The sequence below is a fragment of the Cololabis saira genome, chromosome 13, assembly GCF_033807715.1.
Source record: "Cololabis saira isolate AMF1-May2022 chromosome 13, fColSai1.1, whole genome shotgun sequence".
Taxonomy (NCBI): domain Eukaryota; kingdom Metazoa; phylum Chordata; class Actinopteri; order Beloniformes; family Belonidae; genus Cololabis; species Cololabis saira.
The window spans coordinates 32603484-32620164 of record NC_084599.1 but is presented as its reverse complement, the minus strand read 5'-3'; the positions used below and the strand labels follow the sequence as shown (position 1 = coordinate 32620164).

The 16681-nt window shown below is 42.0% G+C and overlaps 1 protein-coding gene across 1 annotated transcript in view; it reads right to left on the bottom strand.

Annotated features, from left to right (window-relative positions):
- Positions 1-322: 322 nt before the first annotated feature.
- ap1m3 (adaptor related protein complex 1 subunit mu 3) overlaps positions 323-16681 on the bottom strand; it is a 59347-nt gene continuing 42988 nt past the window's right edge. Inside the window, exons 8-12 of the mRNA XM_061738678.1 lie at positions 14526-14597; positions 14094-14252; positions 11376-11501; positions 6104-6179; positions 323-1812 (exon numbers count right to left, since the gene is read on the bottom strand). Coding sequence (XP_061594662.1) covers positions 1790-1812; positions 6104-6179; positions 11376-11501; positions 14094-14252; positions 14526-14597 — 456 coding nt within the window. The 3' untranslated portion in view covers positions 323-1789. The remainder of the gene's footprint in view (positions 1813-6103; positions 6180-11375; positions 11502-14093; positions 14253-14525; positions 14598-16681) is intronic.

Here is a 16681-nt window from a genome sequence, read left to right as displayed (position 1 = left end):
CAAGATCGTGCAGCATCAGTCAGGAGGAGAAGCTTCCCTGATGTAATTACTCACCAAAAACAAACGACCTACTTTGGATAGATGTCCAATAAATATTGAAAGTAACACGACAGGAACTCATTAACGTCAATAACATCCCTGTGATGGAGCACGGTGGTGGAAGAATCATGCTACTGAGAGTTTGTGAGGCTGGTCAGATTCAGGAAGGGATGAATCCTCAAAAATAAGTGTTTCATTCATCACCAACACATGTTTTATAACTTGCTTGAACACCTGAAAGATAATCTACTACTACTTTAAAAGAAGAAACAATAATTCTCCATAATGAGTTACAAAAATGTTTTATTTCCAAATATATTCCTTTATTTGCTCAATTTGCTACAGACAATCAGAAGTTGATAAATTAATTACAATACATGAAAAAACACTTTAAAAAGAAAATCCTCATCGGTGTCTGAACTGGTCCCCGAATAAGACGAAGGAATGATTTTGTTTTAGAGTCGTAGCAGTACGAGGTCATAAAAAAAGGACTCTGGTGTCTCTGGTTTGTAATCGATGCGTAATTCGTGCACAACGAAAGGTACAGAAGTACGCATCAGATGTTTCCCAGAGCGGATGGAGGCCTGAAGAAGCCCAGAAAACGGAAAGCTGCGGGGAGACTGTTACGCCAATGCATCATTGATATTCAAGATTTCTAAATTCTCCATATAAGTACCCTTCCCCCCTTCACCAATCCCCGTTAGTCTTTGAAGCAAAAGGATTTAAAAGAAAACAAAAAAGAATCTGCAGCATGCTCGCTCCTCGGTCCAAAGCTGCAAAGTTGATTTTGAGAACAAGGACAAGGTTACAAGCCCCAGGGGTCTCCGTTATCATGTTGCCCCGTCGATGCCTCCGACAATATTACACCTTATTAATCATTGACTCGGTTGCTGGTGTTGGTTTCAGTTCACAGCGGCTCATGTTCACAGTGCTAATGATGGCATGCTTCGGTTCAGGGCGCTGAAATTACACACAGCTTCTAGTAAAACACAGGCCTTTGAGAGGGTTCAAGTCCAACAGACGACTTAAAATGATTCTTAATGATGGAGAAAATGTTAAGGACTAAACGTTGGAGTCATAAAAACCCTGATCGTTTAGAATCTGACCTTTTTTAAAAGAAGTGAATATGATCCATGCATGAAGCGACACCTTCTGTTCTTAGAATAAAATAAAAACAGGGGTAAAAAAAGAAATGGCATACTTTGAATTTACAAAATGTACAATATCTGTCATTTTTATGGCCCTTTTAGACACTAGACCCCTATTATAATGAATTATAATTAAAATGCCACCACATATTCCACTGGATTCAATATTCTTCAGGAACCAACCCATAAAGACTGTTTGAAATACCACGTTGGAATATATTAATTTCCCTTGTAAATAATGTTTGATTTATGTTCCTTAAGGGAATATGAAGGGACGAGAGATTAAAAATGAAAAGGGAGTTCTCCCGAACCAGATGGTGTTGCAGAGTTATCCCTTAATTGCTCATATATTAAATGTTTTACAGGAGTCCTAAGGTATCCTTTAAACAAAATCCAGGTCAGGGGTGATGTAACAGTCCTTTTGGTTAGAGTTTAGCCATAGAGGAAGAGATGACGTCCGGCTTCCACTCACAGCGGGGATGAACGTCCTCCTGCACCTGCTGAGGAACCTCTGCAGACACGGAGTGGGAGAAGCAGCGACGCTGGAGACGAACACAGACGGGGGGAGGAAATATCCATTCGTCTGGCGGCATCTGTGCCCTTTAGTTAGTCCGGAGCTGGTAATCTGCCAAGAAATGCAGCAGCGGAACGTTAATGCACAACTTTCCAGTCTTCATCGCCCCTGGACATCACATCAGTAGCACCAACTGAAAGTTGTCTCCAAATTGAGAAGTAAACGTTACAATAATTCAAAATATTTCATTGGTAAAATCTGATTTATCATAGTCTCAGATGACGGCAGTGTGCTCGCCAACAGTCCCAGCGCAAGATGTGCAATGAATTTATGGGAGAAGTCAGTCAGATTTAATATTATTTATTCTAATGAAAGTGTTTTTTTTTTTTTTTTAACTCACAAAACATTATATTTTGTTTCTAATAATGAGGTTCAGCAAAAGATTTGGTGAAAATATTCCAGCCACAATGATCCTATCCTGAAAAAGGCACATCTGTCGCTGGTTCCTTGCATTTAATGGCACGGCTCCAGGAAAAGGACGCATACGACCTGTTCAAATCTGCAGCTCAGAGCTCTGTAAGACGAGCACAAAGTCACATCTGAAAAGCTTATCAGAGCAAAACAAAACAAAACAAAACAAAAACACCACCCTAACGCGCCAGTTCGAGGACTTCCTCCTGAATCAGAAGCATTTTTTATCAAAGCAGTGTTGTCATCGTGAGTCAGACGCTTGTTTCACCCAAAAAATCATACGAGGAGCGTCATCACACATCCAGCCTGCTCTGGTGTCTGATGAGCTGAAACCGACTGCAGAGCAGGAAAGTTCACAAAATCATTGTTTGCCACTAAAAAAACTAAAGAAATTTGCATTTTCAGCAAAATAAATATTAAAAACAACAAAAAATACAAAATGACAACGTGTGTTAATTTTTTAACCAACACCGAGCATCACTAATAATAAGAGCAAAATATTTTTCAATAATATATAATCAGCAAAATAATATGTATTTTAAAGAACAGCCAAAATAGGATTTTTATGTTCAAATTGGAGTTTAATTTTCATTCAAAAGAAGATTTGACCACCTTGTAGGAAGGGTGGTTTTCCCGTCGTACTGTTGGCAAAAGAGAAAAGCCAGATGAACTTTGGGCTCTAGTGGCTCGTCTCCCGTGACAACGATGAAGCGAGTTCACAGCTGATATCGTGGCCTATCTCTCCAATGATACAGTCATTTCTAACTCCCTATGGTATATCTATCCAAGTATTAATGCCTCCCAAACTCCCATATTAGTTTACCAAAAATGAACATTTATTGAATAAAATATGAAAACAGACTCCAAATTAAGAGCAATGAGGACGAACTCTATTAGTGATGAACGTCCAGCTGGTGCGTATCGGCGCCTCGCCATCTTCTCAGCAGTCGCAGTCAGGTATCAGCGCTAGTGATGTCATCACTTACTGCTACAGAGCACAATGACTTAATGGCCGTTCATCATCCATGAATAAATCAGTACTTTCAGTCTGCAGTATCAGTATATCCTTTAATCAGCACAAAAGTAGTGGTGAGTGAAATCAGATCCTGACCGTCTCGGCCCCTGCGCCGCAAAATGCAACGCTGAGAGAGGTGAAAACCGTCTCTCCAGTCACCTAATTTCATCCCCCTCTTCCACCTTCCACCTGGACTCCACTTTTATCTCCCTTTTCATCCCTCTCTCTCCTTTGTTCTATCCTTCCATGCGGATGTTACGGCGAGCAGAGGAGAGAGGGGGCCTTGGCATTTGCAGAATGCCACCCTGGGAGTCCTCTTGTGCTTGCTGGTAGCGTTCCGCCTCCGCAGCGCCTGACCCAGAGCTGACACACCTGACAAAGCCAGGTAATGGATATGATTGATGTAACGGAGTCGGCTTCATTCCTGTGGAAAAGCAGGTACGAAGCTTAAAGGAGTCTCCGATCTCCGTATCATTTCCAATGAAACCCGTGAGCTGATGAGGAGGATTCTGCTGCAGTGTCATCAATATGCCGTGCTTTAATTGCATCATCTGAAATTATTTGTGATATGCTCGGAAAATCAAACTCCGGACGCAGGTAAAAAGTGCTCCGTAATTTCAACAGGCTGTAAAGATAACATCTGGAGCTGATGTGAGCCCCGAAGCTGACAAACATGTCCTGCTGTCCTTGGTGTCAAACGCGAGTTTGACTGAAACGGGTTCATTCTCAGGGCAGCGACTGAATCCCGAGAACCCAGGTGGGAGCGTTGCTGCACAAATTTACCTGCCATTTCTGTTCAAACACAGATAACCATGAAACATTTAACCAAGCCTGCACAAATCCAGACGGCTTATAAAGTTCCTATATCCTTGGCTAGCGGCACTGAGTCATCTCTAAACGACGGATGCCAAGGCTGATGGTGACAGAGCCAGATAATAGATATGATGGATGCCGTGCAGCTGGGTTCATTTACAAGGTGCGCAGTGAATAGTGATATGAAAACACTGATGTCGGAGAGAAAAAAGGTCCAATTTCACATTACTAACAGGCTGGAATTCAATCTATCTTGATGTTAAGCAAGCAGACTTAGCAATCAAAAGCTGAATTAAAACAAGCACAATGTAGGGCTTGAATATTTGATAAAGTTCATATCTTGTATTATATATATATATATATATATATATGACTTCTTTTTTTAAACGCCTATCTGACCTCTTTGCATTTTTATTTTCCTGGTGGAGATGTCACTGTTGAAGCAAATGTGACCAAAACACTCCCACGCTGTCCTGAGGAAACACTATTTAACTTTTAATGAAGTAACACAAGGATGTGACTTTTTCCTACTTTGCAGCTTCCTTGCTCATGGACATTTACTGTTTTTAAGAAATGCTTATTTGAAATGAGGTTTTCTCTGCTCTTAGAACCAGTGAGGCAACAATCTATTTTGTGCAAAACATTAACGCTTTTTCCCTGTTTTTTCACAGTATCAGAACTCTTAGCAATTAATAATGCAATGTGTTTTTATTGTTGAAATATATTATACTTTGCTGTAGAGATGTACCGATCACATTGTTTTGCTGCTGTAGCCCTGCATTTGTGTCCAATTTGAAATATTTCAAAATTGCAGACATTTCTTAAAGGCAGAGTAGCCGGCTTCAAGTTTGCGCTACGTTTACTCCAGCCAGTGCTGCCAACTGCTCAGTCAGGAAAGTAACTGGTTTTACAATTGGTATATAATTGCAATGAATGCTGTAGGAAAGTGGAATGGATTCATTAGCAGTCTGGAAACGGAGAGGTTAGCGGCTCCTGCTGGGACTGCAGCTGAGAGCGGCTTCTGAGCGCGGGAGAACCATACGAGCCTTCCAGTCTTTACCAAAGTCTTTAATGACACCTGAAAAAAGCTATTAGACTTGTCGCTAGTCGCTTTTGAGAGAAAAAAAGCCGCTAGAGGAGTCTGAAACCTCTCTAAATATAACAACCTGTTCACTAGTGGCACTTTTCCACTAGTACCTACTCAGCCCGACTCGGCTCGCCTCCACACGGTTTGGTTCTTTCCCCCCAGGGGTCTAACCGTGCCGAGTAGATACTTTCTCTGTAACTACTCTGCTGAGGTTCTAAACAGCTAAACAGCGGCTTCTTCTTCATTTTAGCGACAGGCAATGGCAGTGCAGAAGTCTGTTTGGTGATCCAACTCTGAGGTGCAGATGTTCATAAACCTGGTGGCTGAGGAGAGAATTAAAAAGGGATGTAGACGGGCGATAAGGAACGACCAGATCCACCAGGAGCTCTGTCACTTCATAGCTGCTCAGCTACCAACGGACTTTTCAGCAGCGCTGAGACAAACTAAAAAAAATGTAAAAGCGTTGCCGCTTGAAGCTTCTCTCACTCTTATTTTTTTAACTTGATATCGAACACAAGCCACAGATCCAGCAGCACATATATCATCTCCTCCAGGTTCTACATCTTTAGTGTTGTTGTTTTCTTCGTTTAGATCACACAATCAAATACGTCTCAGGAGCTTCACTCCAACCCGCCTACTTCTGCTCCAGTTGTTATGGAAAAGAAACCAGGACGAGTTGAGTCGAGCCGAGCTGAGCTGAGTAAAGCCGAGTAGGTACTAGTGGAAAAGTGCGAAAAGTTAGCAACACTGACATCAGCTCACTAGCCACAACTGCTCCAGGTTGAAGTTTACGTCTACTCCCCACCCGACATTAAACTGGCCTGTTAATGTTAAAACTTACCGATATTCATGAAATAAATGAAAAATGTAAGTTAGTGAAATAAAAATGAAAAAATAAATAAATAAATCTGATCATTTCCACCCGATCCCGATCATTCAGGAATCGCATGAACCCCCTCACCTTATTTCCGATGACATGATCGGATCATCACTACTCAGGTTCCTTATCGTCTTACCTCCGCTTTGTGTGATGTAGCGCACCCACGGCAAGGCCTGGTAACCACTCTTCTCTATGATCTTCAGGTAGCGCACCTGAGGAACATCAACGTGTTAAATACAGTTCATTCAAACCGGGATTATATGTCCAAGCGTCTGTTTCTGTATGTGACTCGCTCCTGATCTATAACTGAGATCAGGTGCCTTTTTTTTTATTTCTTATTTTGTCACTGCCTCGTGAGAACTGTTTTCATTTGAAATCAAATGCCTTTTCTGATTTGAGTGGTCTAATTAAACTAAAGAGAATGTATTTCATCCTCCAGAGGACAAATTAATTCAGTCTCAGAAAATGTCAAATCTTTGAAATTTGGATAAACATGGATTTCCCAGCCATCAGCGAGTTTACAAAAACACTGCTTCACGGCATGCACAGTAAATGTGGGACAGATACCAAGTTAGAAAAACAGATTTTATTTTTTTGTTTGTGTTTTCCCCAACTGGAAAACCCAATGAGAATAAAACAAGAGCCAGCTTATCTGTTTTAAATCCCACACACATGAACATGAAAACAAAAAGACAATGATCTGCCCTCCCAGTATTATTAAAAAGTGCCTAATCTGGTTTAAAAAACAAGGAATAAAAACCTAGAAAGAGCAGCAGCTCTCTCCGGAGCCTGTGTGTCCCACCTGCTCAGGTCGAGACCCCGACAAGGACCTGCATGGAGCACGACCTTCCCAGCTGGCTTCACACACGGGAATCGGAAATGGCAATTCTTTTTTTTTCTCAGATCTCACTGCTAGTCACTTGCAGCGCTCTTCCTGTGCGCTTCCTCATTTTCCCAACATTCCTTCACGCAGACAAAAACAAATGGCTTTAGTTTCTGTTTTCCTGTCCTAAAAGCAGGAAAGGGAAAACAGAAACATGTTGCTCTTCATCTCCCCCTCTGACAAAAAATGTCTCAGTTTTTTTGTGTTTTATTTTACAACTTGGTTCTGAAACACAAAATCCAAAGAACAAACATACATGGATGGACCTTAAACGTATTAATTCATTTCCGGTTTAATTATCCTGACTGCCTCTGCAGTCATTTTAATTTCCTAGGTTCTGGTATGTTAAACCAGTGTCTCCCAACCTGGGGTCCGGGCCCCCCCTGGGGGGGCGCCTGAGATCTCTGGGGGGGTGCGAAACTTTGTCTGCTTTGAGGATATGCAGTTGTACAAATTATATTTGCGCATACAAATAAAAAAATCAAAATAACACACCTAATGGAATACAGTAATCCAAGTCTGTATAAACCCACTTAGAAATATATTTTGGTCATTTTAAAATACTAAGTTATTTATCAGGATAAAAACTTAAAAACGTATTATTATATCATTATTCAACATTTAATCATACTACTACTCCGACAGGTTGTTAAAGGAAAAATGTTAAAAAATGTTGCTCTCATATTAAAAGAGACATTTTTCAGAAATATTTTTATGTCCTTGCAATTATTTTTTGTGTGTATTTTATACATTGGTGACACAAAATGAAGGTGAGAAAAACAAAGTACAGGGTAAACCAAAGAGAAATGTATCAAAAAACATAATTAATGTTCATTTTTTCAATTAAAGGTTTGTAACAAATAACTTTACTCTTTTGCTGCTGGTACGTACGGGTCGGGGGGCCCGGCTGGTCTTAGACACAAGTAGGGGGGGCTCCAAGGAAAAAAGGTTGGGAACCACTGTGTTAAACGATATAAGGCCCAAGTAGGGATGAACACAGGACCATGTATGCTGAGTTTCCGTTAGCTGGGTCTGGGGTGGTTGATGGGGCTTCAACCGCTGGTAAATGTCTCCATTACTAGGAACGGTCGGTCCTGCAACGGGAATTATAACCAACGTCTACGGGCTGAAACATGTCTACCCGGAGCTGTTTGGATACGCTGTAAACAAGAGATGATGCTGTTCAGTTGTGTCCATGTCCCCGTGGAGGACAAGCCTTCTGATCCCCCTCTTCGCTGTGACAGTCTGGTACGGTACTTCCTGAGGTTGTGTTTTCATGCAAGATGGCCAATAGGAAATACCCGGCTGATTTATTTCCCCTTGGTTGGCTGATGGGCTGCTGGCTACGTAAGTGGCAGATTAAAGGGTTTTCATTTTCCTCATTTGTTTAGTTTTGGTCCGGTGTTGAATTCATTTTTGCTGATGTTAAATACATTTTGAGTTTACAAGTCATGTGTGGCGTCCTCTTTTTATCCTCCCTTTGATCCAGGCTGTGACATCCCCACCATCGCTGTGTGTAAACAGCAGGGATCATCTCAGCTCCTTCTATCCTGATGCTGTTCATTTCATTTTCCCCTTTTTACCCCTTCATTTTTGCCGCCTTCTTCTTTTACATGTTAGAAGTTGGAAGGGCTGGGCGATATATCAAGATTTTATTATATATCGATATATTTTCAAACGCGATATGGTACGAGAAAATATCGTTTTTATCAATTAAAAAAAAAAATGTTTTAATTTAGCTTATTTTGTGACAAATTGACTTGAATGTTTTATTTGAGATTTGCACAAATGTTTTGTCACTGTCAACCTCAGTGGAAAAGTCTGCCTGTTACTGTCTACATTGTATTAATTGCACAGTGTATTTTAATTTAATTGTTATGCAGGAAAGGGATATTTGTTTCATTTTATTCAAGAAGCATTTTTATTCTATATATGCAGGCAGTTTATTTTTATTTCATTTGTTTTATACATTTTGATATTGTGCAGACCTCTGTTAATAAAGGAACCTGTGTGACATTTGGCACGTGGCTTTGTATTAAAACTGACTAAATGTGGTAAATGTGGTAAATGTGGTTTTAGAGGTGGTATTGTCAGGAGTGGTAGATTAGGACCCAAACGCAGCAGAGTCCAGGGGCCTGTACTACGAAGCAAGTTCAACATACCCAGGATATCTTTTCCTTATCCAGATTCACTAACCCGGACAATTGCAATCACGCTAAACGGTCACACGACGGTGGTTATCAACTCGGTATATCAACCCAGGTTTATCCAATCTGGATATGAGCGCGTGCACATAAAAGGGGCGGTGTTTTCAGCGCATGACCAATCGCAAGCATGGAGAAGTCCGCTGTCAGAGCCGCTTATTTCAGTAGCGAAGAGCAAACAATAATTTTACGGAAATATGATGAGTATAGACATATAATACAGGCAAAAAGCAACACAGTTGCAGCTGCAAAATGCAGGAAAGACAGCTGGCAAAAGATCGCTGACTGTATAAATGCGTAAGTTCATAGGGATATAAACATCACTGCCCCATCATTAGGGCATAAGTAGATCTGACTATAATTACAGTTGTCTATTCTGTTAAATGCATGTGTTGCTTAGATGTATTCGTATGGCGTGTATGACAATTGTAGCCTCATTCCTTCAGCTGCAACCCCAGCGGAGTGAAACGCACATGGGAGCAAATAAAAAATAAATACAAAAACATAATTCAAAGCGGTAAGTAGGCTCAATTTCATATCTTAGAAGTACAACAAGTACAAGGCTTTAGTGTTTCAAATCACTCTCTGTTTTAGGATGATATCAGTATACAAAAGCACAATGAAATAGCATTGACATTACTTGCAGCAAACAGAAAAAAAAATGACAAGAAGAAGACAGGAGGGTCCCTGAATACGCGTTCTCTTCGGAGAGATCCTCTCACGATCCGCGCACCGAGCTCCACTGGATTCTCTTCGAAAGGGCATGCCATTTTCCAAGAGAGCTGATTGGTCAGTGGGCGCTGCTTTTATACCCGGCGATCTGTATCTCGAACATAACCTGCTCTGGAGCAGGTTAGCGGTTCAGCATAAATTACCATGGCGATGTGCCCCGCTAAGAAGTGAACCACCGTCGTAGTCCTGAAAACCCAGGGTTAAACCTGAAGTTACCTCGCTAACCCCAAATCCCGCTTCGTAGTACAGGCCCCAGGAGGCAGGAGTTCCAAAAACAGTGATTTGGGCTACTATCAAAAAACAAACCAAAAGCACTGCTGAGCGGGGTTGACCAACAAACACGAGAGCAGAGAAAAATAAAACAGACCTGAAATATGGAGGGATGAAACAATACAGACCGGCAGGGAGCAAGAGAAAAAGACAAGACCAGATATACACAGAAGGCATGACGAGACACAAGTGCAGGCGATCAGGGCAGATGGGAAGCAGGGAAGTCAAGACTGAACTGAAACACAGACTGCGTTTACATGCACTCAATAACCCTTTTAAAACCGTAAATATTGGCAATAACCCAAATTTACACGGCCAGGTAAACACCAATAACCCCTTTGAATAACCCGAATTTGCTCATATTCCGGTTTTTAAAAACCTGAATATGAGCCCTGGGTCACTCCTTTCAAAACCCGATTATTCGGTCATGTAAACGCCAAATGGGATATCCCCATCAAACGGAACATGAATTTGTTTTCTGCGCATGCTCTGTTCACAATGAATCCTGGTCTTTTGAGTCCAGGAAGTTCTTATAAACACGGAGAAACCAAGACCACGCCACACTTTTGGAGTGAGGACGAGACTAATCACTTCATAAATGTAATGAAGGATATGAACATTTTGGCATTTGTAGACGATAGAAAGTACGGGGATAGTGAGATTTACAAGAAGGTGAGCGAAAAGTTACGTGAAGCAGCATTTGTTTTGAATTTGGATACAGGAAGAAGAAGCGGAAATGACGGTAATTGCGTCATCACGTTCTCCACGCGTCCCTGGTTTGATCCAGATATCCCAAATGATTAATTACCATGTAAACGGGGATAACCCTGTTTGCTCACGCATATAAACGGAATATTCCGAATGTTTCAGTAACCGGAATATTAGCAATAACCCAAATTTTGACTGCATGTAAACGTAGTCATTGACACAGGATTCAAAATAAAACAGGAACTGACCAAACCGTGACCGGTATTGGGCGGCGGGTTTCCTAAGTCACTGGATCCCACCTACACGTAGCCCGTAACTGTAAATGGAGACGCCGTGGCTGAAAGGGCCGAGAAGAACGTTGGCTTTGTGGCGTTTCCAGCCTCCTGGATTTTACCTTGGACCTCACTAATGAAAACCCACCATGTGATCAAATCTAACACAGAAACTTCCCTTGGAGTTGTGTGTGAAGGCCTGTATTATGCAGACGGTTAAGTATTTACAACCTCGTCTCAGTGCAGCCGTGTATGAAGGTCGAGCAGTGAAATGTGCACTGAAACAAGATGGTAGGACCTAGCAGAGACGACGTAATGGGTGTTAATAAACAACTGTACCTGAATCCCAGACACAGTGAAATAAGGGATCTCAAAGTTAACAGTGACGGGTCTCCTTGCGTCCAGCTCATCACTCTCCACGCTGGGGAGCCCAAAGTGCGCCCGCATCACATACTCCTTACCGCCCTGCAAACACACACACAGGACAGAGCCGAGGCTTCAAAGCTGATCCTAGATCTGGTAAATCATTAAATCCAGAGCGAAGCTAAGAAAAGCCTTTCAGATAACGCAGCTGAGCTCATGTCCAACTTCACTTTATACTCTGGCCATTTTTCCTGAAAGCCAAACTGACTTTGTATTCATGGCAACGCGGAACTACAAAGCAAACTCAATTTACGACACTTCTGCCAAACATAACTCCCCTGGAAACCCATAAAAGAGGTTAATCATTTTTCACAACATCATCTTAGCATTGAATTTATATGTTTGTACTTTGGTTTTATCTGCAGGGAATCTGTAACTGTCAGTTCTGACTTTGACTATTGCATTCTGGATCAAGTGCTGCTCTTCAAACATGGAATATTTGTGCCCTGCGTTCCCCCGTTCCCTCAATCGTTCACTCTGAAACCATCAACTCTGGCAGAAGAATTGCGCATGCATGCATTCATCTGTCACAGCAAGAAGCTGATTAAAAGAGAGATAATAAGCGAGTCTGAAGTGACTCTTCTCTAAAAGCTTTGTAAAGCTTATGGGATTGTAATCTTTACGGTTTCAGGAACCACCCAAGTGAATGCAGGAGCGGGCTCGTGTAGCACGAGTCGTATTTACCCCTAACAAGCCACACCCCTGTTGTTTGCTCACACTTTGTCATTATCTAAACATGAACTGTGATACATGGCGAGAATATGCATTTTACGACATTGGAAGGTGGAAAAACCTTCTGCAGAGTCATACATGAGCTCCATAACAAAATGTCATTGGTAATTTTTAACCCTGTTTGACAGGCAGGAGGTGCAATGAATAACGGCTGATATAAGTTGTCAGTAGGAATGGGCGATATTTTACCGTTCACGATAAACCGTCAAAAAAAATCCCCACGGTAAGAATTTGTCATCTCGCGGTAAAAACAATACATTCCCGTTGGTGACGTTTTTGTGTAAAGCCGATTTATGGGAAGAAGGAAGGAGAGAGCAGGAGGAAAGAAGGAAGGAAAAAAAGAAGGAAGGAAGGAAGGAAGGAAGGAAGGAAGGAAGGAAGGAAGGAAGGAAGGAAGGAAGGAAGGAAGGAAGGAAGGAAGGAGAGCAGGAGGAAAGAAGGAAGGAAGGAAGGAAGGAAATGAGCCTGAAAGAAAGGAAGAAAGAAAGAAAGAAAGAAAGAAAGAAAGAAAGAAAGAAAGAAAGAAAGAAAGAAAGAAAGAAAGAAAGAAAGAAAGAAAGAAAGAAAGAAAGAAAGAAAGAAAGAAAGAAAGAAAGAAATGAGCCAGAAAGAAAGGAAGATAAATTCCCATAGATGATGTTTTTGTGTAACAAACATGGCGGATCTGAGAGAAAGATAGATTTATAGTTGAAAAGGTGGAGTTGAATTGGTATTTTTTTTATCATCATTTTTATCGTTATCGGGATAAATGCCAGAAATTATCGTGATACATTTTTTAGTCCATACCGCCCATCCCTAGTTGTCAGACACTTTTAAAGGAACTGACACCGAATGACTGTGTAATGTTTTAGTTTTTAGTCCGATTTCTCTTTGAACAGCCTTCAGAGTTTGGTTTTAACCCTGAGAGTAGTGATTGTGTGTGTTTACGTGGGATGGGAGGTCAATGACAATGTGATTAATGCTTGCTGATTAACATTTTTCACAAAATGAGTCCATTTTATCACATTAGGCTTTTAAAGCTCATGTAGATGTGTATCACAGTGACACTGCTCTGCTTTAAAACCCATCAGGGGGGGAAAAAAAGCTATAAAATACAGAATTTGCACTTATCCCTATTTGATCTGGAACATTTGATCAAAATAGTTTAAATGATTTAATCCGACCATGGTTAGGATGGTAATAGAACTATAGAACATGGCAGCAAAGCAACATCTGGATGGATTTTGGTGTCTGTATCAGGCCCCCGGGTCTCGCACTCAGAAGGCACGCCGATTTTTTCCAGTGGCCAGCCGCGGTACTGCAACAAAAAATCCCATGGGGCCCAAAAAGCTTTTTTCCCATAGACCGCAATAGTAAAAGAGAAGCCTCTAAAACTGTTCACAGGACACCTCCAGCTGTAATCACCGGCAATTACTAATCTTTGTATTCTATATTTTTAAGTCATGGACTTTATATCCGTCAAAAATGTTTTATAACGGCCAGAAAAGTCAAAGAAAAGTCTCTTTCTGGGCGTGACGTCACGGCTGACGTCACAGCTGTGTCCGTGCATTCCACGGATGTTTTATATTAATATATATTATATAATTATATTATATTAATACATTAATAATATATATAATACTATACATGTAATAATATACATTAATTAATATATTATATTAATACATATTATATTAATATTCGCGTCATTGCCCCAGAGCATCATGGGAGGTGACTCAACTGAGCATGCTCTATGGGCCCGTGTATGCGGAAGTAAACCCGGAAGTCAGAGATTTTTTCGGCGTATGCACTGGCTGAGCAAAATGCATTGAAATGAATGGGCGGCCATTTTCAATGTCCCATCCAGCTCTATAATACATCCATGGTCTGAACGCTCCTCGTCTGCTGCTGTGCCGCACTCACGGGGAAGGATTTGATGTTCCACTGCACCACGCTCTTCTCCGGCACCCACTTGGCGCTGCCCGTGCTCGTCTTGAACTTGGGCGAGTCGGCGTCGCTGGGCACCGGCACCAGGATGGCCACGTTGTTGGCAGTGGAGCGACTCTTAAACTGACTCCGGGCCTGAAGAACGGGACAGAGTTCAGATGTGACTCAAGACTTTTACACTGGGAAAAGGGCAGCAAGACACGCATTTAAATGAATCATTCTGCACAGGGTAGTTTGCACTCGTCCGTGTGAGCGATAAGGCATCAAACGGATGGTAAACAGCAATCCACTTGAGATGCAGGTGTAATAAATACTTAAAAGTGCTTGCAAGGAGGGACCGGGGAAGAGGAGGTAAGGGCAGCAGGACATTGTTTCGTATGTTTATTTTTGTGTTTCGCTCATTCTAACCTTCACTTTGATCTCCACGCGACTGTGAGAGAACTTTTCAATCACACTCTCGATCCATATGAGAGGTTTCACCTGTCAGAGACACAACAGGAGACAGAGTGGACAAGGTCAGAGTTGTGGACTCACATCACCGCCGTGACAGGGCAGCCAAGTGAGAAGAGAAGGTGCTGGGCTTGTAAAAAGAGGAGCTTTACACAGAGGACATTTCATCCTGCCGTATTATTATGTTGTGTTATGTTCTGGTTTAAAGGACCAGCAGGATGTTGGACTAAAGCTGGACAGAGACCGGCGAGTGGGTTCTGGAGCTTTTTTCATTCCTTTGCTGGCCTCAGTCGGTTGGCAGAGAGCAGCCAGGTGAAAACAGGTTGAAGTAGGTCACAAATACACCTTGAAAAGACCGCGAAAACATGATTTAAGTTATAAACAAGAATAAAAAAAACTGTTTTATCACCCTTAACATCTTAGACTGTTGAGAAACTTCTGGTCATTTTAAAAAACCTAGTTATTCGGGCTGTAACGGATCATGCACCTCACGGTTCATGTCATGTCCTGGATTATATTTTAATCCCAAAGATTAAAATAGAAAAAAAAAAGGAGGAAATGTTAAACTTCTTCCCATTTTTATGTAAAAACGAGGAGCACCAATCAACAGGTAAACTGTTAAATCATCTTAAAACACAATAAAGTCATTTTAAAAGTTTTTTTAAAAGACATGTCAGGAATGTTTCCTGATTTACACTTTCACATCATAGAATTTGTTTTCTCTTAAAATTAAATATTCATTCATTCATTCAACAATAACAAAAAAAAATTTAAAAGTACAATTAGACAAAACAAGAGTACAATAAAGATACCTGCTTTAATTACATGAATTCATGAATAAAGCTCAAGGCTTTTTCTAAATTAAAATCAGACGGCTAATGTTTTTTTCCTTAAATCCTATCCTCAGTAAATCAGAGTAAGTTCCTGAGGCTTTCCTCCCATCGGTGTCTCTGGTACAATGATGTCTCACGTTTGTGGACATGCTCCATGTTTTACTCTGTTCAATATCCTCGCGTGACCATGCCGACATTCTGTGACCACCCTAATCGAAGCGTTTATGACACGATCAGTCACCCAGGCGGTCCAGGAATAATCCGTGATCCATCACAGTCCTGTGACTTATGATTATTGATTATTATCACGGTGGAACAGATCTCCTGCCCCCGCAGACGTACTGTACGTTTATGACCACACATGGATCAATTATATCAAATATAAGTATATAAAGGGAGAAATAAAACACAGATTGGTCAAAATCAGGACAAATAATGAGTTTTACAAGACATGAACTGAAAATGTATTTCCTTTCCCGTCTAGTGTTCTTTAATGACGTTGCTGCTTATACTGGAGTTTGATCTCGGCTGACAGCGTTATGGAGTTACAACCCTTTATCGTCTAAGCGTGAGGGTGTGTGAGGGTGTGTGAGGGTGTGTGAGGGTGTGTGAGGGTGCGTGAGGGTGCGTGAGGGTGCGTGAGGGTGCGTGAGGGTGTGTGAGGGTGTGTGAGGGTGTGTGAGGGTGTGTGAGGGTGTGTGAGGGTGTGTGAGGGTGTGTGAGGGTGTGTGAGGGTGTGTGAGGGTGTGTGAGGGTATGTGAGTGTGTGTGAGGGTGTGTGAGGGTGTGTGAGGGTGTGTGAGGGTGTGTGAGGGTGTGTGAGGGTGCGTGAGGGTGCGTGAGGGTGTGTGAGGGTGCGTGAGGGTGCGTGAGGGTGCGTGAGGGTGCGTGAGGGTGTGTGAGGGTGTGTGAGGGTGTGTGAGGGTGTGTGAGGGTGTGTGAGGGTGTGTGAGGGTGTGTGAGGGTGCGTGTGGGTGTGTGTGGGTGTGTGAGGGTGCGTGAGGGTGTGTGAGGGCCCTCCGACGCCGTGGTTGGTGGACCGAAACGCAGTGTGCAATGATACAGCTGTGTTCACACTGACGAGTCTCTTTCTCCCAGGAAACAGGCTTCAGGTCTACGATGGGATCCTCGTCAAGAGATTCATGACAGATGTGGTGACACTGGAATCAGGAGGTCGTGCATCGCACTCTGTGACGGACAGCAGCTGACTGGAGAAACGAATATAATATGCCCCGTGATGGAGAGGCAACTAGTCTGCTTCTCACCCACTGGTACAAAAAT